At 41.4% G+C, this 22,500-nt stretch overlaps 1 protein-coding gene across 5 annotated transcripts in view; it reads left to right on the forward strand.

Moving 5' to 3' along the window:
* Window positions 1–22,500, forward strand: part of LOC139754161 (uncharacterized) — a 448,889-nt gene that overhangs the window by 380,458 nt on the left and 45,931 nt on the right. For all 5 annotated transcript variants that reach the window (XR_011713842.1, XM_071671339.1, XM_071671349.1 and 2 more), the window contains one exon: window positions 451–587. Coding sequence is in view for 4 of the 5 variants with exons in the window: in XM_071671339.1 (XP_071527440.1) it covers window positions 451–587 (137 nt within the window). In the remaining variant the exon portion in view is untranslated. The remainder of the gene's footprint in view (window positions 1–450; window positions 588–22,500) is intronic.

Consider the following 22,500-nt stretch of genomic DNA (forward strand, 5'->3'; position numbering starts at 1 on the left):
GGGTCTCAGGATCAGTTTCCTTCACTTTCATGATATATATATATATATATATATATATATATATATATATATATATATATATATATATATATATATATATATATGTATATATTTGGATTTATGAGTAAAATTGAGTAAAGTATCGTATAAATGAGTTCACTGGCTTAGAATGGAAAGTCTTTCAGTCTTCTAACTAATTATTTTCATGAGACAAAGGCAATGCCTATTTCTCTAAGCTTTGTTATCAATCAATTTATATTTCTTAATTCACTATGATTAAAATCGTTAATTGGTAAATATATATATATATATATATATATATATATATATATATATATATATATATATATATATATATATATATATATCACGAATCCTTCTTTTTTTTTATAATAACCCTTTGCTTTTGGATGGGATCTTGCTTCCCCCTATCCCACGTCTATCCCACAGGCCCGAGGGGAAGAGGAAGAAATCTACTGGCTGCGTCCCAAGCCGCCCTCTGGCGGAGGGGGGAACTGGACCAAGCGGAAACACTCGCCTGGGGTCAAGCACAAGGTCACTTTCAACGACACCCCCTCCACCTCCAGGTAGGTGCTGCGTCGTAGAAGGGAGTAGAGGCATCGGGGAGAGGAGGAAGAAGGGGTAGAGGCATCGGGGGAGAGGAGGAAGAAGGGGTAGACAAAGGGCGCGCTAAATTAGTGGGGGAAGACCTTGATCAGGGAGAGGGAGACAAAAGAGGGTGATTTAGGGAGAGTGTAAAAAGAGAGAGAGACAAGGACGAGAATAAACTCAGGAAGGGGGGAAATGTGAAGTGGAGTAAGCCCTAAAAATAGTGTAGTTAGGGGTGTTGGTGGAGTTGGAGGTGGAGGCTAGGCAGCCATATTTGATGGACTGCATTAATGGTATGGTTCAAATCGCTTGGGGTTTGATGGTAATGGAATTTTCAGTGTGATTTATTAATTGAATGGTAATGAAATCAACCGGTTGTGCAACGTGGATCCTGCTGGTGAATATTCTTTTTTTTCTCTTTTTTTCATCATTTGGTTAATGCATCAAACTTAGAAATTATACAATTGGGATAACAGACAGCAGGATCATCATGATGTTGCTTGTGATGATATTAAAGTGCCCGCTGGCCAGACAACACCGCAGGAAGAAAAAAAAATGCTGTAATTGTGTAAGCAAATTATGTATTTGTGCTTTATTTCTGGGTGAAGATAGTGCAAAGTCAAGTAGTGTATTTCTTTTGTTCTTTTTTTTGCCATCTTGATAACTACGATTTAGGTTACCGAGTATTTTCTGTCTTTTTTTTTTAATTTAAGAATGGGAATTCAGTATTTGCAGTACAGATCCTACGAATAGGAAGTGACAAAGACATGTTCACTCTTTACCTAACACATTCTACGAATAGGAAGTGACAAAGACATGTTCACTTTTTACCTAACACAAAGTTCTCACTTGTTCAAGCTAACTGGAGGTGAGGAGAAGACAGTGGCTGGGGCGAGAGGGATTTTCCTTTACGGCCATTAAAGCATGACTTGGTGAGGGATACAGGGCTCACCCGGTACATGGTAGAACGGGGCCAGGGAAATGGTTGTATATATGGACCAGGTACACGGCAGATGGTCCAATCGGACGGGCCAGGTACACACGGTAGATGAGCCAAGTTACTCTCTCCCATGCTTTAGCGTTCATGGTCTACAGAGAGAGAGAGAGAGAGAGAGAGAGAGAGAGAGAGGGAGGGAGGGAGAGAGAGAGAGAGAGAGAGAGAGAGAGAGAGAGGTCACAAAAATACGAAAAAGTAAAAAAAAAAAAAAAAAAAAAGGAAGTCTCTACCAGATGCCATCTTGTCCTGCCGAAGGGGGTGGGGCAAGTGGCCCGAATCTCATTACTATTCCAGCTGTTCCCTCAGAACCCTTCTCTTCCCTCCCTCTTGACACGGAATCTTCGGAGCAAATGGCGTCAACACAGATTTCCGGCCCGAACCTGAGAAAGACGCGCGAATTTCCTCCTCTCTCTCTCTCTCTCTCTCTCTCTCTCTCTCTCTCTATCTATCTATCTATCTATCTATCTATCTATCTCTCTCTCCCCTTCTCCGTGTTCCTCCGAGACGCCGAGAAGGTAATTCAGACGAAAGTCTCCCACAGACAACAGTGGCCATGTTGTCACCCTGTCCAAAAAAGAAGAATAACTTTTTCCATATTTTTGTTTATGGTTTCAATACGAGTGTCGCGACGGATCTAAGATTTTATGTATATATGCTGTTTCTAAATGTGCGTTTATGTTTTATAAATATACCGAAGAGCATTAGGAAATTATGGATAAATTTACATAATTACAGCAAGTTCGAAGGACCGGCTTTTCAGTGATTTAACAAACACTGTTCCCAAGCGTTTATGACCGAGCGAAAATACATAAAAAAAAATTTATTTGAGAAAAGTACATTAATTTATTGATTATGAGAGTGAAGCTTCTCTAACCCCATACTGTGGATTAAACGAGAATCATACATGAATATTATTGAGATAGATATTCTGGTGAACGACAATTTAAGGGCCAAAAATATGGCGATTTTTTAAGGGCCAAAAATATGGCGATTATTTAAGGGCCAAAAATATGGCGATTATTTAAGGGCCAAAAATATGGCGATTATTTAAGGGCCCAAAATATGGCGATTATTTAAGGGCCCAAAATATGGCGATTATTTAAGGGCCAAAAATATGGTGATTATTTAAGGGCCAAAAATATGGCGATTATTTAAGGGCCCAAAATATGGCGATTATTTAAGGGCCAAAAATATGGCGATTATTTAAGGGCCAAAAATATGGCTATCATTTAAAGGCCAAAAATATGGCGATTATTTAAGGGCCAAAAATATGGCGATTATTTAAGGGTCAAAAATATGGCGATTATTTAAGGGCCAAAAATATGGCGATTATTTAAGGGCCAAAAATATGGCGATTATTTAAGGGCCAAAAAGACGATAGACTCTGACCAGGACGAGTGAATGAAGGATGTAAAAAGGCTGGTTCCACGGTGGACGAATTTTGGCCCTGCTTCACATATGGCTGAATACCTAGACGAATATTTCTGGGATTCATGTAAAAAAAGCATAGGATTTTTTTTTTTTTTTTTACAAAAAAAAGGGGTTGCCTCGTTTTAATATCAAGTTTTCTTTACAAAACTAAAAAAAAAAAAAGACTGTGGAGTTATATAGTTGTCGCTTGTTGTTAAAATGGTATATAATTGCAAGCACAAACAAAAGCAGAAACTTGTGGCTCAAAAAGAGCTGGAGTAAAAGCCATAAAAGTGTGTATTTGTTTTTGTACAGACGCGGGCTTTTGTAATGCCTGGGAGGGAGGGGGGGGGGTTTGTTTCCAGGGGTTGAAGTAAGTTTGTGAAACAGGAGGAAAGTTTGGGGAAATTGAGTGTGTGTGGGTGTGTGTGTGTCTTTGTGTATCCGTCTGTCTGTCTGTGTGTGTGTGTGTGTGAGAGAGAGAGGGAGAGAGAGAGAGAGATTCTGTAATAGTCGAGTGATATAATGTGAATCATTATCTGAATAAACGACCCTATATATTGTTATGACTATAGTTATTATGGTTTACCATCAAGAGAAAGCATCAAATGATATTATTTTGTGTTTATCCATTAAATTCCACCAATACGACATCAAGGTCGGCAAATGGAACGCACCCTTCGGAAACTGACCCGCGGTCGCAGCTTGTGGGTTTTATGAGCCAATAGAAACGTCGTTAACAGATGTCGCTATTTTTTTTATTTGAGGAGGAGCTGGTGGTAGTCAGCCCTGTGGGACAGCCAGCCAGTCTCCAGGCGGCGTTGCTCGGGTGAATTTCCACCTGCCAGTGATGCCACCTTGGTGAACTGAAGACATATTAGATTAAATTAAACTTTAAGTCGTAAACCCGTAGGTTTTTCGTCGGTGTATATATATATATATATATATATATATATATATATATATATATATATATATATATATATTATTCCTATGAGTCCACGGGGAAAATGACACACGAAAAGTTCCCAAGTGCACTTTCGTGTAATAATCACATCATCAGGGGAGACACAAGAGAGAAATATAACAGTCAGTTGATATACATCGAAGAGACGAAGCTAGGACGCCATATATTATATTATATTATGATTGTTTAAGTCGCCTTTAGCGAGGTTGCACCACTGAGAGTGTAAAGAAACTTTCAGCATAAGGAGTCGTATTTTTCCCCTGCTACTGGAAGGAGCGCAGCCTTGGGCTGCAGGAGGCTTTAGAAAGGGCCTGGCTGACATCAGGACTCTTTCGTAGAAATTGATCCTGGGGAGTGTGGTAAATATAGAACTGATATTTACTTTACCTTTTGGGTCTATTTTGTCTTTGGAACTTAACCTACAAGCAGAATTTTTGGATTTAGAGATAACGTTATTTTCCATTTACATTTTACTCTTGATTAATCGTATAAAAACTTAGAAATGGATTCTTCTTTACCGTTGGTTTTGTATAATGGATGCTCAGTGGACTTAAATGATTATACGTTGAGGATTATGACATTTGTAATTTGGTAATTAAAGTCAATCAGTCATTACAGGCGAGGGTGGGACGTGAGTGTTGGTGTTTGTGATGGAGATGGTGATGGCGATGTTCTATACGCCGAGCGAGGTGATGGTAGTGATGGAGATTTAGTGGTGGTGGTGTTGGTTAATGGTGATGATGACTGGGTTTGGTTTGTGGTGATGCAGGTGTGATGGAGTGGTGGAGATCGTGATGGTGTTGGTGGTGGAGATGTAAGGCTGGACGAAGGCTATTGATTGGCCCTGGCTGCCTGGAGGAGATGCCGTGCTTGGCTACCTTACCTTGCCTAGCCATATGGAGAGGGAGGGTAAACCCATCCCCCACGGACGTGACAATAGAGGTCGGTAAACCACTACCAGAGGAGAGTACACTATGACCAGGGGAGAGGTAAACCATTACCAGAGAAGAGTACACTTACCAAGGGGGAGGTAAACCACAGTTATAGGAGAGTAAACCACTACCAGAGAAAAGTACGCTTACTAGGGGGAGGTAAACCGCAGTTATAGGAGAGTAAACCATGACCAGAGGAGAATACACTATTACCAAGAGGGAGGTAAACCGCTATTCTGGGAGAGTAAACCACTACCCGAGGAGAGTACACTATTACCAGGGGGAGGTAAACCATATAGAAGGTAAACCACTACGAGATGAGAGTAGACTAGCGCCATAGGGAGGTAAACCACGACCAGAACTTCAGAGCAAGATGGTGTATAAAGTACAGGGAAAAAGTGACACATAAAATTCAGAAAAATGGTGATATCAAAGTACACAAAAAACACACACAAAGACAGACAAAGAGAGAAAATGCAAGAATCGCAGTGGAAGACAAAGACTAGCGAGCCAAAGAAAGAAAGAAGGTAAACCCAAAGATGAAAAAGAGAATAAATACCGCATGAAGAAGTGGAGAAAAGCATCAGGTTGAACACAAAGGTATGAGGCAAGGATTCGATGCTCAGAAGATCCGAAACCATTAACAAGGGTTCGAATCTCTTTCTTTCCTTCATAATGGCTCTCGTTAGACTAGTTCAGCAGGAACACTTGATCGCATATGGTTACTGTGAGTCCACTTGATGCTCCTAGTATTTCACTTATAACTTCGAACCTCATATCTCAGGTTCCTTGTCCTCTAGCAATGTGTGTGTGTGTGTTTGTGTGTGTGATTATAAGACTACTTTACGTCTTTTAAGTTGTATTTCATCATTCTACATTTTGTGGTAATATGATATCATAGCTAATCTACAGGTTTAGCTATTTTGGTAAATCAAGAATTTTACCCTTTATAGATTTTACGGTAATGCGAATTTTACACTATATTTTCTCTCTCTCTCTCTCTCTCTCTCTCTCTCTCTCTCTCTCTCTATATATATATATATATATATATATATATATATATATATATATATATATATATATATATATATATATATACATCACTAAAGTGTATGTTTTATTTTAGTTTTTCCTTGAAGTCAGAAACCCCATAAAAGATGGAAATGTAGACCCAGGCAAGAGACGGGAGGAGGGTAGGGTACACGGGTGTGGCCATGAGAAACTGGGAAGTGCTGCTTTCACACCTGCTAGAGACAGACTGACAGACACACAGACAGACAAAATGGGAGTGGATGATGAAGGCGAAGGGGGAAAACAGAGAGAGAGAGAGAGAGAGAGAGCACGAGGGAATGGGGGATGAAAGATAAAGAGAAGCGAGAGACAGAAAGACTGAAAGAGATGGAGAGTGACAGTGTATATAAATTTGTTGAGGTGGGAAAGCTGGTGGGTTGGGCCGCCGGGCCGGAGGAAGTTAAAGAGAAATGAGAGGAATCGACTTTGTGAGGAAGTAAGTGAGGGAGAACGAAAAGGGAAAACATAAGAACGATAATAAGCATGGAGAAAGAAAACGGATAGGAGGAACTAGGATAATATTTCAGAGAAATTCGTAAAGAATATCAGATTTTCAGAAGACTGGGGGAAATATTTTTCCAATTTTTATGGAACTTAATGTGAGGCTTGACGTGGTGTATAAGAATTCGTGTTAATTCATGGTATAATCTAATTCCCTGAACGTCGTGAAGTGATATCAAATTTTCCGGGTTTTTTTTTATGCAAGATTATAGTTATATATTAGTGGAAGACTTTTGAGTATGAGAATATATAATTGTTCGTAGAAGAAAAGTTTAATGACGTCTCAAAGTTTTCCTACCGTTGGTTTATATATATATAGGTGAATGTAGGTTTGCGGCAGGGGTGTGTGATGTCTCCATGGTTGTTTAATTTGTTTATGGATGGGGTTGTTAGGGAGGTGAATGCAAGAGTTTTGGAAAGAGGGGCAAGTATGAAGTCTGTTGGGGATGAGAGAGCTTGGGAAGTGAGTCAGTTGTTGTTCGCTGATGATACAGCGCTGGTGGCTGATTCATGTGAGAAACTGCAGAAGCTGGTGACTGAGTTTGGTAAAGTGTGTGAAAGAAGAAAGTTAAGAGTAAATGTGAATAAGAGCAAGGTTATTAGGTACAGTAGGGTTGAGGGTCAATTCAATTGGGAGGTGAGTTTGAATGGAGAAAAACTGGAGGAAGTGAAGTGTTTTAGATATCTGGGAGTGGATCTGGCAGCGGATGGAACCATGGAAGCGGAAGTGGATCATAGGGTGGGGGAGGGGGCGAAAATTCTGGGAGCCTTGAAGAATGTGTGGAAGTCGAGAACATTATCTCGGAAAGCAAAAATGGCTATGTTTGAAGGAATAGTGGTTCCAACAATGTTGTATGGTTGCGAGGCGTGGACTATGGATAGAGTTGTGCGCAGGAGGATGGATGTGCTGGAAATGAGATGTTTGAGGACAATGTGTGGTGTGAGGTGGTTTGATCGAGTAAGTAACGTAAGGGTAAGAGAGATGTGTGGAAATAAAAAGAGCGTGGTTGAGAGAGCAGAAGAGGGTGTTGTGAAATGGTTTGGTCACATGGAGAGAATGAGTGAGGAAAGATTGACCAAGAGGATATATGTGTCGGAGGTGGAGGGAACGAGAAGAGTGAGACCAAATTGGAGGTGGAAAGTTGGAGTGAAAAAGATTTTGTATGATCGGGGCCTGAACATGCAGGAGGGTGAAAAGAGGGCAAAGAATAGAGTGAATTGGATCGATGTGGTATACCGGGGTTGACGTGCTGTCAGTGGATTGAATCAAGGCATGTGTATGGGGGTGGGTTGGGCCATTTCTTTCGTCTGTTTCCTTGCGCTACCTCGCAAACGCGGGAGACAGCGACAAAGCAAAGAAAAAAAAAAATATATATATATACATATATATATATATATATATATATATATATATATATATATATATATATATATTTTTTATTTTATTTATTGATTTTGCTTTGTCGCTGTCTCCCGCGTTAGCGAGGTAGCGCAAGGAAACAGACGAAAGAATGGCCCAACCCATCCACACACATATGTATATACATACGCGTCCACACACGTAAATATACGTACCTATACATCTCAACGTATACATATATATATACACTCACAGACATATACATATATACACATGTACATAATTCATACTGTCTGCCTTTATTCATTCCCATCGCCACCTCGCCACACATGAAATAACAACCCCCTCCCCCCCCCCCCCCCCATGTATGCGAGGTAGCGTTAGGAAAGGACAACAAAGGCCCCATTCGTTCACAATCAGTCTCTAGCTGTCATGTAATAATGCACCGAAACCACAGCTCCCTTTCCACATTCAGGCCCACAAAACTTTCCATGGTTTACCCCAGACGCTTCACATGCCCTGGTTCAATCCATTGACAGCACGTCGACCCTGGTATACCTTATCGTTCCAATTCACTCTATTCCTTGCCCGCCTTTCACCCTCCTGCATGTTCAGGCCCCGATCACTCAAAATCTTTTTCACTCCATCTTTCCACCTCCAATTTGGTCTCCCACTTCTCGTCCCCTCCAGCTCTGACACATATATCCTCTTGGTCAATCTTTTCTCTCATTCTCTCCATGTTCCCAAACCATTTCAAAACACCCTCTTCTGCTCTCTCAACCACGGTCTTTTTATTTCCACACATCTCTCTTACCCTTACATTACTTACTCGATCAAACCACCTCACACCACATATTGTCCTCAAACATCTCATTTCCAGCACATCCATCCTCCTGCGCACAACTCTGTCCATAGCCCACGCTTCGCAACCATACAATCAAACACATTCAACAAACCTTCAAAATACTCACTCCATCTCCTTCTCACATCACCACTACTTGTTATCACCTCCCCATTAGCCCCCTTCACTGAAGTTCCCATTTGTTCTCTTGTCTCACGTACTTTATTTACCTCCTCCCAAAAATCTTTAGGGAGATTGTATATATATGTATATATATATTATCTCTGGGGATAGGGGATTAAGAATACTTCCCACGTATTTCCTGCGTGTCGTAGGCGACTAAAAGGGGAGGGAGCGGGGGGCTGGAAATCCTCCCCTCTCGTTTTTTTTTTTTTTTTCAATTTTCCAAAAGAAGGAACAGAGAAGGGGGCCAGGTGAGGATGTTCCAAAAAAGGCCCAGTCCTCTGTTCCTAACGCTACCTCGCTAACGCGGGAAATGGCGAATAGTTTAAAAGAAAGATATGTATATATATATATATATATATATATATATATATATATAAACAAGACGTAGGAAAACTTTCAGGTCATTAAACTTTTCCTCTGCGAAAAATTATATATTATAATAATAATAATAATGATAATAATAATATATATATATATATATATATATATATATATATATATATATATATATATATATATGCATACATATATATATATACTAAAGTCTATCATTGACACAATCACATAAACATGTATATGTATTTAAAAGTTTTTTTTTTTTTTTTTTTGTTTTTTTTTTTTGTTTTTTTTTTTTGAAGAAATCTGTCAGTTGATAAGTTGGGAGACGCATTCTCCTCTCCATCGGTACATATCCTCCTCAGACAAGGAGGATGAACATAAGCGTGAGACAGAGCTAACAAAACCACCACCATTATCATTTGGAAGGCACTTGGAAGGGGAGAGAGATCCCATTTCCTCCTCTTCAGAATCGGTTAAATCTGGGAGAATATGAGAGAGAGAGAGAGATCAGCATCGACTCTCCGGAGAGAACTATTTTTCTTCTTTCCTTGATCTCTCAGTCTCTTTTCTCCTCCTCTGCATCAGAGAAAATCGAAAGGAACTCAACATTCGATTTTCTCCTGCTGGTTTCTCTCTCTACGAACAGGTTTAAGTGCTTTAGGCCGGGTAGGGTTTCTCTTGCACACTGTCTCATATTCCAAGCTTTCTTGTGAAACACGAGGTATTCTCCACTTCTTCTTCTCACGCTCAGTCTTAACCTGAGCCAAACGTTTGGCGTAACGATGCAGCTGGAAGATGGAGATGTAATGGTGGAAGGGGAGGGAGGAAGATGGCCCTTCATCGACATCGACCTCATCAAGGGAGAGGGATGCTTCGGGAGATGAGCTATCTATCTCAGAGTCTATGTCGCTGAAGGAGACATCGAGACTCAGAGGCAGAGCAATGTCGATTTCTTCAAGTTTGAAGCCACTCTCGATGACTGGTTTGGTGACGAAAGCCATCTCGGTGATTCATGTTTTTGTGTGTGTGTGAGCAACGAATACACCACAATATCCCAGATGCAAATTTAGGCAAGATGCGTCAAGAGTAGTGGAGTTATGGTCAGAGAATAGGAGTAGTTGAGTTATGTCAGGACAATAGGAGTAGTGAAGATATGCCACAAAACCTCTGAATCACCACCCACTAGCTTACAGTGAGAATGAGTGTACCTGACCTACCCGAAGGTGAGATTGTAGTGAAGTTAGCAACTGACTTAATCTTTTGTACATGACCTACCCGGCAAGGACATAAGTGAATTATGGGTGTAGTGAAGATAGTAAATGACCTAATCTTTTGTACCTGACCTACCTGGCAAGGGCGTAAGGGAATTATGGGTGTATTGAAGATAGTAAATAACCTAATCTTTTGTACCTGACCTACCTGGCAAGGGGATAAGTGAAGGTGAGGGTGTAGTGAAGATAGTAAATGACCTAATCTTTTGTACCTGACCTACCTGGCAAGGGCGTAAGGGAATTATGGGTGTAGTGAAGATAGTAAATGACCTAATCTTTTGTACCTGACCTACCTGGCAAGTGCGTAAGGGAATTATGGGTGTAGTGAAGATAGTAAATTACCTAATCTTTTGTACCTGACCTACTTGGCAAGGGCATAAGTGAATTATTGATGTAGTGAAGATAGTAAATGACTTAATCTTTTGTACCTGACTTACCAGGCAAGGGCATAAGGGAATTATGGGTGTAGTGAAGATAGTAAATGACCTAATCTTTTGTACGTGACCTACCTGGCAAGGGCATAAGTGAATTATGGGTGTAGTGAAGATAGTAAATGACCTAATCTTTTTTATATGACCTACCTGGCAAGGGCATAAGTGAATTATGGGTGTAGTGAAGATAGTAAATGACCTAATCTTTTGTACCTGACCTACCTGGCAAGAGCATAAGTGAAGTATGGGTGTAGTGAAGATAGTAAATGGCCTAATCTTTTGTACCTGACCTACCTGGCAAGGGCATAAGTGAATTATGAGTGTAGTGAATATAGTTTATATGACCTAATGTGTGCAAGAGAATATAGTTTTTATATGACCTACCTGGCAAGGGCATAAGTGAATTATGGGTGTAGTGAAGATAGTAAATGACCTAATCTTTTGTACCTGACCTACCTGGCAAGGGCATAAGTGAATTATGGGTGTAGAGAAGATAGTAAATGGCCTAATCTTTTGTACCTGACCTACCTGGCAAGGGCATAAGTGAATTATGGGTGTAGTGAATATAGTAAATGACTTAATCTTTTGTAACTGACCTAAACAAGTTCTGTAAAGTCTTAAGGGTGTAGTGAAGCTAGCTACTAACCCAATTTTTCGTACCTGACTTACCTGGCAAGGGCGTAAGTGAAGGTGAGGGTGTAGTGAAGATAGTGAATGACCTCATCTTTTGTACCTGATCTACCCAGCAAGGGCATAAGTGAAGGTAAGGGTGTAGTGAAGTTAGCAAAAGAACTGTCTTACCTGGGAAGGGCGTAAGGGAAGGAGAGGGTGTAGTGAAGTTGGCGTAAGTAAAGGTAAGGGTGTAGTCAAGTTAGTAAATGAACAATGTTTTGTACCTGATCTACCTGGCAAGGGCGTAAGTGAAAGTAAGGGTGAAGTGAGGTTAGCAAATGACCTAATCTGTTGTACCTGACTTAACCTTCAAATGCGTTAGGGTAAGGGTGTAGTGCAGTTAGCAGGATCCTCAACAGCGCCCTCCTGAGGAAGGAGGCACAGCCTCTGTCCACACTGGAGGACAGACACATCCAGGCGCACACCCTCCACCTCCCTGTCTTGGGACCTGTGCAGGTGCAGGCCTTCGCCCCACCGGTAGAGGCGGCGGCAAACGTGCCAGTATACTATGTATTCAGGTTTATCTGCCTCGTCAAGAACTTGCTAACTCTTGGGGAGCTCGTGGCCCAGTCACTGGAACACGTGACCGTACCTCAGCCTCCTCCAGGCCTTCTACCTCTAGCTCATGTGTGGAGTCCTAGTGGCCGTGGTGGTTATCTGTTGGATAGGTACGTTAGTGCGGCGTGTTCATGCTAAACGGGCGACTGCACCTCCAGCCCAGGTGGCTGGGGAGGGTGTAGCCAAGAAGAAGAAAGATAAATAGAGTCTGACCGGCCAGCCCAGGTGCCTACAGAGGTTGTATCCATGGAAATGAAGGCTACCCCACCAGCCCAGGTTGCATCCACAGAAGAAACAAAGGCTGACCCACCAGGCCAGGTGGCTGAGGATGGTGTAGCTAAGAAGAAGAATCAACCGACGGTTGAACGGCCAGCCCAAGTGGCTACGGAGGTTGTATCCATGAAAGAAACGGATCCACCAGCAGACCAATTCGGTTGGCAGGTTGTATCCAAGAAGAGGAAAAAGAAGGCTGCCCAACCAGCCCAGGTGTCTAGGGAGGGTGTAGCAAAGAAACAAAAGAAGGCTGCCAAACCAACCTGGGTGGTAGTAAGGAAGGCTGCTCCACCACCAGCTCAGGTACCGAGTGAGCGTGTAGCTATGCTGGCTGACCCACCAGCCCAGGTGGCATCTATGTCGGGGGCAGCATAGAAGCAAACCCCACAACTACTGCACGAGGTTTGGAAGCCTGCACCCAAAAACATGAAGAAGAAGGCTACCACACTACCCAATGTACGTACCACATGTCCAGAAAGGGAAAAGGTGGACAGAATATATATATATATATATATATATATATATATATATATATATATATATATATATATATATATATATATATTTCTTTCGTCTGTTTCCCTGCGCTACCTCGCAAACGCGGGAGACAGCGACAAAGTATAAAAAAAAAAAAAAAAAAAAATATATATATATATATGTATGTATAATTATATATATATATGTATAATTATATATATATATATATATATATATATATATATATATATATATATATATATATATATATATATATAAATATATATGTATATATATATATATATATATATATATATATATATATATATATATATATATATATATATATATATTGTATATTATATATATATATATATATATATATATATATATATATATATATATATATATATATGTATATATATATATATATATATATATATATATATATATATATATATATATATATATATATATATATATATATTGCTTTGTCGCTGTCTCCCGGGTTAGCGAGGTAGCGCAAGGAAACAGACGAAAGAATGGCCCAATCCACTCACACACGTATATACATACACATCCACACACGCAAATATACATACCTATACATCTGAACGTATACATATATATACACACACACAAACATATACATATATACACATGTACATAATTCATACCATCTGTCTTAATCATATATATACTAAAGTTTATCATTGACACAATCACATAAACATATATATGTATTTAAAATTTGAAAGGATTTTTTTTTTTTTTTTTTTTTTTTTTTTTTTTTTTTTTTTTTGAAGAAATCTGTCAGTTGATAAGTTGGGAGACGCATTCCCCTCTCCATCGGTACATATCCTCCTCAGACAAGGAGGATTAACATAAGCGTGAGACAGAGCTAACAAAACCACCACCATTATCATTTGGAAGGCACTTGGAAGGGGAGAGAGATCCCATTTCCTCCTCTTCAGAATCGGTTAAATCTGGGAGAATATGAGAGAGAGAGAAAGATCAGCATCGACTCTCCGGAGAGAACTATTTTTCCTCTTGCCTTGATCTCTCAGTCTCTTTTCTCCTCCTCTGCATCAGAGAAAATCGAAAGGAACTCAACATTCGATTTTCTCCTGCTGGTTTCTCTCTCTACGAACAGGTTTAAGTGCTTTAGGCCGGGTAGGGTTTCTCTTGCACACTGTCTCATATTCCAAACTTTCTTGTGAAACACGAGGTATTCTCCACTTCTTCTTCTCGCGCTCAGTCTTAACCTGAGCCAAACGTTTGGCGTAACGATGCAGCTGGAAGATGGAGATGTAATGGTGGAAGGGGAGGGAGGAAGATGGCCCTTCATCGACATCGACCTCATCAAGGGAGAGGGATGCTTCGGGAGATGAGCTATCTATCTCAGAGTCTATGTCGCTGAAGGAGACATCGAGACTCAGTGGCAGAGCAATGTCGATTTCTTCAAGTTTGAAGCCACTCTCGATGACTGGTTTGGTGACGAAAGCCATCTCGGTGATTCATGTTTTTGTGTGTGTGTGTGAGCAACGAATACACCACAATATCCCAGATGCAAATTTAGGCAAGATGCGTCAAGAGTAGTGGAGTTATGGTCAGAGAATAGGAGTAGTTGAGTTATGTCAGGACAATAGGAGTAGTGAAGATATGCCACAAACCCTCTGAATAACCACCCACTAGCTTATAGTGAGAATGAGTGTACCTGACCTACCTGAAGGTGAGATTGTAGTGAAGTTAGCAACTGACTTAATCTTTTGTACATGACCTACCCGGCAAGGACATAAGTGAATTATGGGTGTAGTGAAGATAGTAAATGACCTAATCTTTTGTACCTGACCTACCTGGCAAGGGCGTAAGGGAATTATGGGTGTATTGAAGATAGTAAATAACCTAATCTTTTGTACCTGACCTACCTGGCAAGGGGATAAGTGAAGGTGAGGGTGTAGTGAAGATAGTAAATGACCTAATCTTTTGTACCTGACCTACCTGGCAAGGGCGTAAGGGAATTATGGGTGTAGTGAAGATAGTAAATGACCTAATCTTTTGTACCTGACCTACCTGGCAAGTGCGTAAGGGAATTATGGGTGTAGTGAAGATAGTAAATTACCTAATCTTTTGTACCTGACCTACTTGGCAAGGGCATAAGTGAATTATTGATGTAGTGAAGATAGTAAATGACTTAATCTTTTGTACCTGACTTACCAGGCAAGGGCATAAGGGAATTATGGGTGTAGTGAAGATAGTAAATGACCTAATCTTTTGTACGTGACCTACCTGGCAAGGGCATAAGTGAATTATGGGTGTAGTGAAGATAGTAAATGACCTAATCTTTTTTATATGACCTACCTGGCAAGGGCATAAGTGAATTATGGGTGTAGTGAAGATAGTAAATGACCTAATCTTTTGTACCTGACCTACCTGGCAAGGGCATAAGTGAAGTATGGGTGTAGTGAAGATAGTAAATGGCCTAATCTTTTGTACCTGACCTACCTGGCAAGGGCATAAGTGAATTATGGGTGTAGTGAATATAGTTTATATGACCTAATGTGTGCAAGAGAATATAGTTTTTATATGACCTACCTGGCAAGGGCATACGTGAATTATGGGTGTAGTGAAGATAGTAAATGACCTAATCTTTTGTACCTGACCTACCTGGCAAGGGCATAAGTGAATTATGGGTGTAGAGAAGATAGTAAATGGCCTAATCTTTTGTACCTGACCTACCTGGCAAGGGCATAAGTGAATTATGGTTGTAGTGAATATAGTAAATGACTTAATCTTATGTAACTGACCTAAACAAGTTCTGTAAAGTCTTAAGGGTGTAGTGAAGCTAGCTACTAACCCAATTTTTCGTACCTGACTTACCTGGCAAGGGCGTAAGTTAAGGTGAGGGTGTAGTGAAGATAGTGAATGACCTCATCTTTTGTACCTGATCTACCCAGCAAGGGCATAAGTGAAGGTAAGGGTGTAGTGAAGTTAGCAAAAGAACTGTCTTACCTGGGAAGGGCGTAAGGGAAGGAGAGGGTGTAGTGAAGTTGGCGTAAGTAAAGGTAAGGGTGTAGTCAAGTTAGTAAATGAACAATGTTTTGTACCTGATCTACCTGGCAAGGGCGTAAGTGAAAGTAAGGATGAAGTGAGGTTAGCAAATGACCTAATCTGTTGTACCTGACCTAACCTTCAAATGCGTTAGGGTAAGGGTGTAGTGCAGTTAGCAGGATCCTCAACAGCGCCCTCCTGAGGAAGGAGGCACAGCCTCTGTCCACACTGGAGGACAGACACATCCAGGCGCACACCCTCCACCTCCCTGTCTTGGGACCTGTGCAGGTGCAGGCCTTCGCCCCACCGGTAGAGGCGGCGGCAAACGTGCCAGTATACTATGTATTCAGGTTTATCTGCCTCGTCAAGAACTTCCTAACTCTTGGGGAGCTCGTGGCCCAGTCAGTGGAGCACGTGACGTACCTCAGCCTCCTCCAGGCCTTCTACCTCTAGCTCATGTGTGGAGTCCTAGTGGCCGTGGTGGTTATCTGTTGGATAGGTACGTTAGTGCGGCGTGTTCATGCTAAACGGGCGACTGCACCTCCAGCCCAGGTGGCTGGGGAGGGTGTAGCCAAGAAGAAGAAACAGAAACAAATAGAGGCTGACCGGCCAGCCCAGGTGCCTACAGAGGTTGTATCCATGGAAATGAAGGCTACCCCACCAGCCCAGGTTGCATCCACAGAAGAAACAAAGGCTGACCCACCAGGCCAGGTGGCTATGTCGGGTGCAGCATAGAGGCAAATCCCACAACTACTCCACGAGGTTTGGAAGCCTGCACCCAAAAACATGAAGAAGAAGGCTACCACACTACCCAGTGTACGTACCACATGTCCAGAAAGGGAAAAGGTGGACAGAATATATATATATATATATATATATATATATATATATATATATATATATATATATATATATATGATTATATATATATATATATATATATATATATATATATATATATATATATATATATATATATATATATATTGCTTTGTCGCTGTCTCCCGCGTTAGCGAGGTAGCGCAAGGAAACAGACGAAAGAATGGCCCAATCCACTCACACATGTATATACATACACATCCACACACGCAAATATACATACCTATACATCTGAACGTATACATATATATACACACACACAAACATATACATATATACACATGTACATAATTCATACCATCTGCCTTTATTCATATATATACTAAAGTTTATCACTGACACAATCACATAAACATATATATGTATTTAAAGTTTGAAAGGATTTTTTTTTTTTTTTTTTTTTTTTTTTTTTTTTTTTTTTTTGAAGAAATCTGTCAGTTGATAAGTTGGGAGACGGATTCTTCTCTCCATCGGTACATCTCCTCCTCAGACAAGGAGGATGAACATAAGCGTGAGACAGAGCTAACAAAACCACCACCATTATCATTTGGAAGGGGAGAGAGATCCCATTTCCTCCTCTTCAGAATCGGTTAAATCTGGGAGAATATGAGAGAGAGAGAGAGAGATCAGCATCGACTCTCCGGAGAGAACTATTTTTCCTCTTGCCTTGATCTCTCAGTCTCTTTTCTCCTCCTCTGCATCAGAGAAAATCGAAAGGAACTCAACATTCGATTTTCTCCTGCTGGTTTCTCTCTCTACGAACAGGTTTAAGTGCTTTAGGCCGGGTAGGGTTTCTCTTGCACACTGTCTCATATTCCAAACTTTCTTGTGAAACACGAGGTATTCTCCACTTCTTCTTCTCGCGCTCAGTCTTAACCTGAGCCAACCGTTTGGCGTAACGATGCAGCTGGAAGATGGAGATGTAATGGTGGAAGGGGAGGGAGGAAGATGGCCCTTCATCGACATCGACCTCATCAAGGGAGAGGGAAGCTTCGGGAGATGAGCTATCTATCTCAGAGTCTATGTCGCTGAAGGAGACATCGAGACTCAGTGGCAGAGCAATGTCGATTTCTTCAAGTTTGAAGCCACTCTCGATGACTGGTTTGGTGACGAAAGCCATCTCGGTGATTCATGTTTTTGTGTGTGTGTGTGAGCAACGAATACACCACAATATCCCAGATGCAAATTTAGGCAAGATGCGTCAAGAGTAGTGGAGTTATGGTCAGAGAATAGGAGTAGTTGAGTTATGTCAGGACAATAGGAGTAGTGAAGATATGCCACAAAATCTCTGAATCACCACCCTCTAGCTTACAGTGAGAATGAGTGTAACTGACCTACCCGACGGTGAGGTTGTAGTGAAGTTAGCAACTGACTTAATCTTTTGTACATGACCTACCCGGCAAGGGCATAAGTGAATTATGGGTGTAGTGAAGATTGTAAATGACCTACATGGCAAGGGCATAAGTGAATTATGGGTGTAGTGAAGATAGTAAATGACCTAATCTTTTGTACCTGACCTACCTGGCAAAGGCATAAGTGAATTATTGATCTAGTGAAGATAGTAAATGACCTAATCTTTTGTACCTGACCTACCTGGCAAAGGCATAAGTGAATTATGGGTGTAGTGAAGATAGTAAATGACCTAATCTTCTGTACCTGACCTACCTGGTAAGGGCATAAGTGAATTATGGGTGTAGTGAAGATAGTAAATGACCTAATCTTTTGTACCTGACCTACCTGGCAAGGGCATGAGTGAATTATGGGTGTAGTGAAGATAGTAAATGACCTAATCTTTTGTACCTGACCTACCTGGCAAGGGCATAAGTGAATTATTGATGTAGTGAAGATAGTAAATGACCTAATCTTTTGTACGTGACCTACCTGGCAAGGGCATAAGTGAATTATTGATGTAGTGAAGATAGTAAATGACCAAATCTTTTGTACCTGACCTTGATAGCAAGGGCATAAGTGAATTATTGACGTAGTGAAGATAGTAAATGACCTAATCTTTTGTAACTGACCTAGATGGCAAGGGCATAAGTGAATTATGGGTGTAGTGAAGATAGTAAATGACCTAATCTTTTTAACACCGAAACTTCCAAGGGCTTTAAGGTAAGAGTGTAGTGAAGTTAGCGACTGACCTAATCTTCTGTACCTGACCTACTGGCAAGGGCGTGAGTGAAGGTAAGACTGTAGTGAAGTTAGCGACTGACCTCATCTTTTGTACCTGACCTAACCGACAAGGGCGTAAGTGAAGTTAGCGACTGACCTCTTCTTTTGTACATGACCTAACCGACAAGGGCGTAAGTAAAGGTGGGGATGTAGTGAAGTTAGCAGAAGACCTGACTCACCCGGGAAGGGCGTAAGGGAAGGAGGGGGTGTAGTGAAGTTGGCGTAAATAAAGGTAAGGGTGTAGTGAAGTTAGTAAATGACCTAATGTTTTGTACCTGACTTACCTGGCAAGGGGGTTAGTGAAAATAAGGGTGAAGTGAAGTTAGCAGATGACCTAATCTTTTGTACCTGACCTAACCTTTAAATGCGTTAGGGTAAGGGTGTAGTGCAGTTAGCAAATGACCTAACCTTCCGCAACTGACCTACCCGGCAAGGGCGCAAGTGAAGGTAAGAGTGTAGTGAAGTTAGCAATTGACCTAATCTTCTGCACTTGACCTACCTGGCAATTTGGTCTCCCACTTCTCCTCGTTCCCTCCACCTCTGACACATACATCCTCTTTGTCAATCTTTCCTCACTCATTTTCTCCATGTGACCAAACCATTTCAAAACACCCTCTTCTGCTCTCTCAACCACACTCTTTTTTCATTACCACACATCTCTCTTGCCCTTTCATTGCTTACTCGATCAAACCACCCCACGCCACATATTGTCCTAAAATATCTCATTTCCAACACATCCACCCTCCTGCGCACAACTCTATCCATAGCCCACGCCTCGCAACCATATAACATTGTTGGAAACACTGTTCCTTCAAACATACCCATTTTTGCTTCCGAGATAATGTTCTCGCCTTCCACACATTTTTCAACGCTCCCAGCACTTTCGCCCCCTCCCCCACCCCGTAACTCACTTCCGCTTCCATGGTTCCATCCGCTGGCATAACCACTCCCAGATATCTAAAACACTTCACATCCCAGTTTTTCTCCATTCAAACTTACCTCCCAATTGACTCGTCCCTCAGCCCTACTGTACCTAATAACCTTCCTCTTCACTCTTACTCACAGCTTTCTTCTTTCACACACTTTACCAAACTCATTCACCAGCTTTTGCAGTTTCTCACACGAATCAGCCACCAGCGCTGTATCATCAGCGAACAACAACTGACTCACTTCCCAAGCCCTCTCATCCACAACAGACTGCATACTTACCCCTCTCTCCAAAACTCTTGCATTCACCTCCCTAACAACCCCATCCATAAACAAATTAAACAACCATGGAGACATCACACACCCCTGCCGCAAACCGACACATTCACTGAGAACCACTTACTCTCCTCTCTTCCTACTCGTACACATGCCTTACATCCTCTATAAAAACTTTTCACTGCTTCCAGCAACTTGCCTCCCACACAATATTCAATACCTTCTACAGAGCGTCTCTACCAACTCTATCATATGCCTTCTCCAGATCCATTAATACTACATACAAATCCATTTGTTTTTCTATTTCTCATATACCTTCTTCAAAGCAAACACCTGATCCACACATCCTCTACCTTTTCTGAAACCACACTGCTCTTCCCCAATCTGATGCTCTGTACATACCTTCACCCTCTCAATCAATCCCCTCCCATATAATTTCCCAGGAATATTCAACAAACTTGTACCTCTGTAATTTGAACACTCACCTTTATCCCCTTTGCCTTTGTACAATTGCACTATGCATGCATTCCGCCAATCCTCAGGCATTTCACCATGAGCCATACACACACCGAATATCCTCACCAACCAGTCAACAACATAGTCACCCCCTTTTTTAATAAATTCCACTGCAATGCCATCCAAACCCGCCGCCTTGCTGGCTTTCATCTTCCGCAAAGCTTTCAGTTTACCAAATCATTCTCCCTAACCCTCTCACCTCGCACACCACCTCGACCAAAACATCCTATATCTGCCACTCTATCATCTAACACATTCAACAAACCTTCAAAATACTCACTCCATCTCCTCACATCACCACTACTTGTTATCACCTCCCCATGAGCGCCTTCACTGAAGTTCCACTTGTTCCCTTGTCCTACGCACTTTCTTTACCTCCTTCCAAAGCATCTTTTTATTCTTCCTAAAATTTAATGATACTCTCTCACCCCAACTCTCATTTGCCCTCTTTGTCACCTCTTGCACCTTTCTCTTGACCTCCTGCATCTTTCTTTTATACATCTCCCAGTCATTTGAACTATTTCCCTGAAAAAATCGTCCTAATGCCCCTCTCTTCTCTTTCACTAATAATCTTCCTTCTTCGTCCCACCACTCACTACCCTTTCTAATCTGCCCACCTCCCACGCTTCTCATGCCACAAGCATCTTTTGCACAAGCCATCACTGCTTCCCTAAATACATCCCATTCCTCCCCCACTCCCCTTACGTCCTTTGCTTTCACCTTTTTCCATTCTCTACTCAGTTTTTCATGGTGCTTCCTCACAAGTCTCCTTCCTAAGCTCACTTACTCTCACCACTCTCTTCACCCCCACATGCTCTCTTCTTTTCTGAAAACCTCAACAAATCTTCACATTCGCCTCCACAAGATAATGATCAGACATCCCTCCAGTTGCACGTCTCAGCACATTAACATCCAAAAGTCTCTCTTTCACGCGCCCATCAATTAACACGTAATCCAATAACGCTATTTGGCCATCTCTCCTACTTACTACATACGTGTACTTATGTATACCTCTTTTTAAACTAGTTGTTCCCAATCACTAGTCCTTTTTCAGCACACAAATCTACAAGCTCTTCACCGTTTCCATTTACAGCACTGAACACCCCATATACACCAATTATTCCTTCAACTGCCACATTATTCACTTTTGCATTCAAATCACCTATCACTATAACCCGGTCTCGTGCATCAAAACTGCTAACACTCACTCAGCTGCTCCCAAAACATTTGCTTCTCATGATCTTTCTTCTCATGCCCGGGTGCATAGGCACCTATAATCACCCATCTCTCTCCATCCACTTTCAGTTTTACCCATTTCAATCTAGAGTGTACTTTCCTACACTCTACCACATACTCCCACCACTCCTGTTTCAGGAGTAGTGCTACTCCTTCCCTTGCTCTTGTCCTCTCACTAACCCCTGACTTTACTCCCAAGACATTCCCAAACCACTCTTCCTCTTTACCCTTGAGCTTCGTTTCACTCAAAGCCAAAACATCCAGGTTTCTTTCCTCAAACATACAACCTGTTTCTCCTTTTTTATCATCTTAGTTACATCCACACACATTTAGACACCCCATTCTGAGCCATCGCGGAGGATGAGCACTCCCCGCGTGACTCCCTCTTCTGTTTACCCTTTAAGGTAAAATATAAGGAGGGGAGGGTTTCCAGCCCCCCGCTCCCGTCCTCTTTAGTCGCCTTCTACGACACGCAGGGAATACGTGGGAAGTATTCTTTCTCCCCTATCCCCAGGATTAATATATATATATATATATATATATATATA

This window comes from Panulirus ornatus, chromosome 2 (genome assembly GCF_036320965.1).
Source record: "Panulirus ornatus isolate Po-2019 chromosome 2, ASM3632096v1, whole genome shotgun sequence".
NCBI classification, from domain to species: Eukaryota; Metazoa; Arthropoda; class Malacostraca; order Decapoda; family Palinuridae; genus Panulirus; species Panulirus ornatus.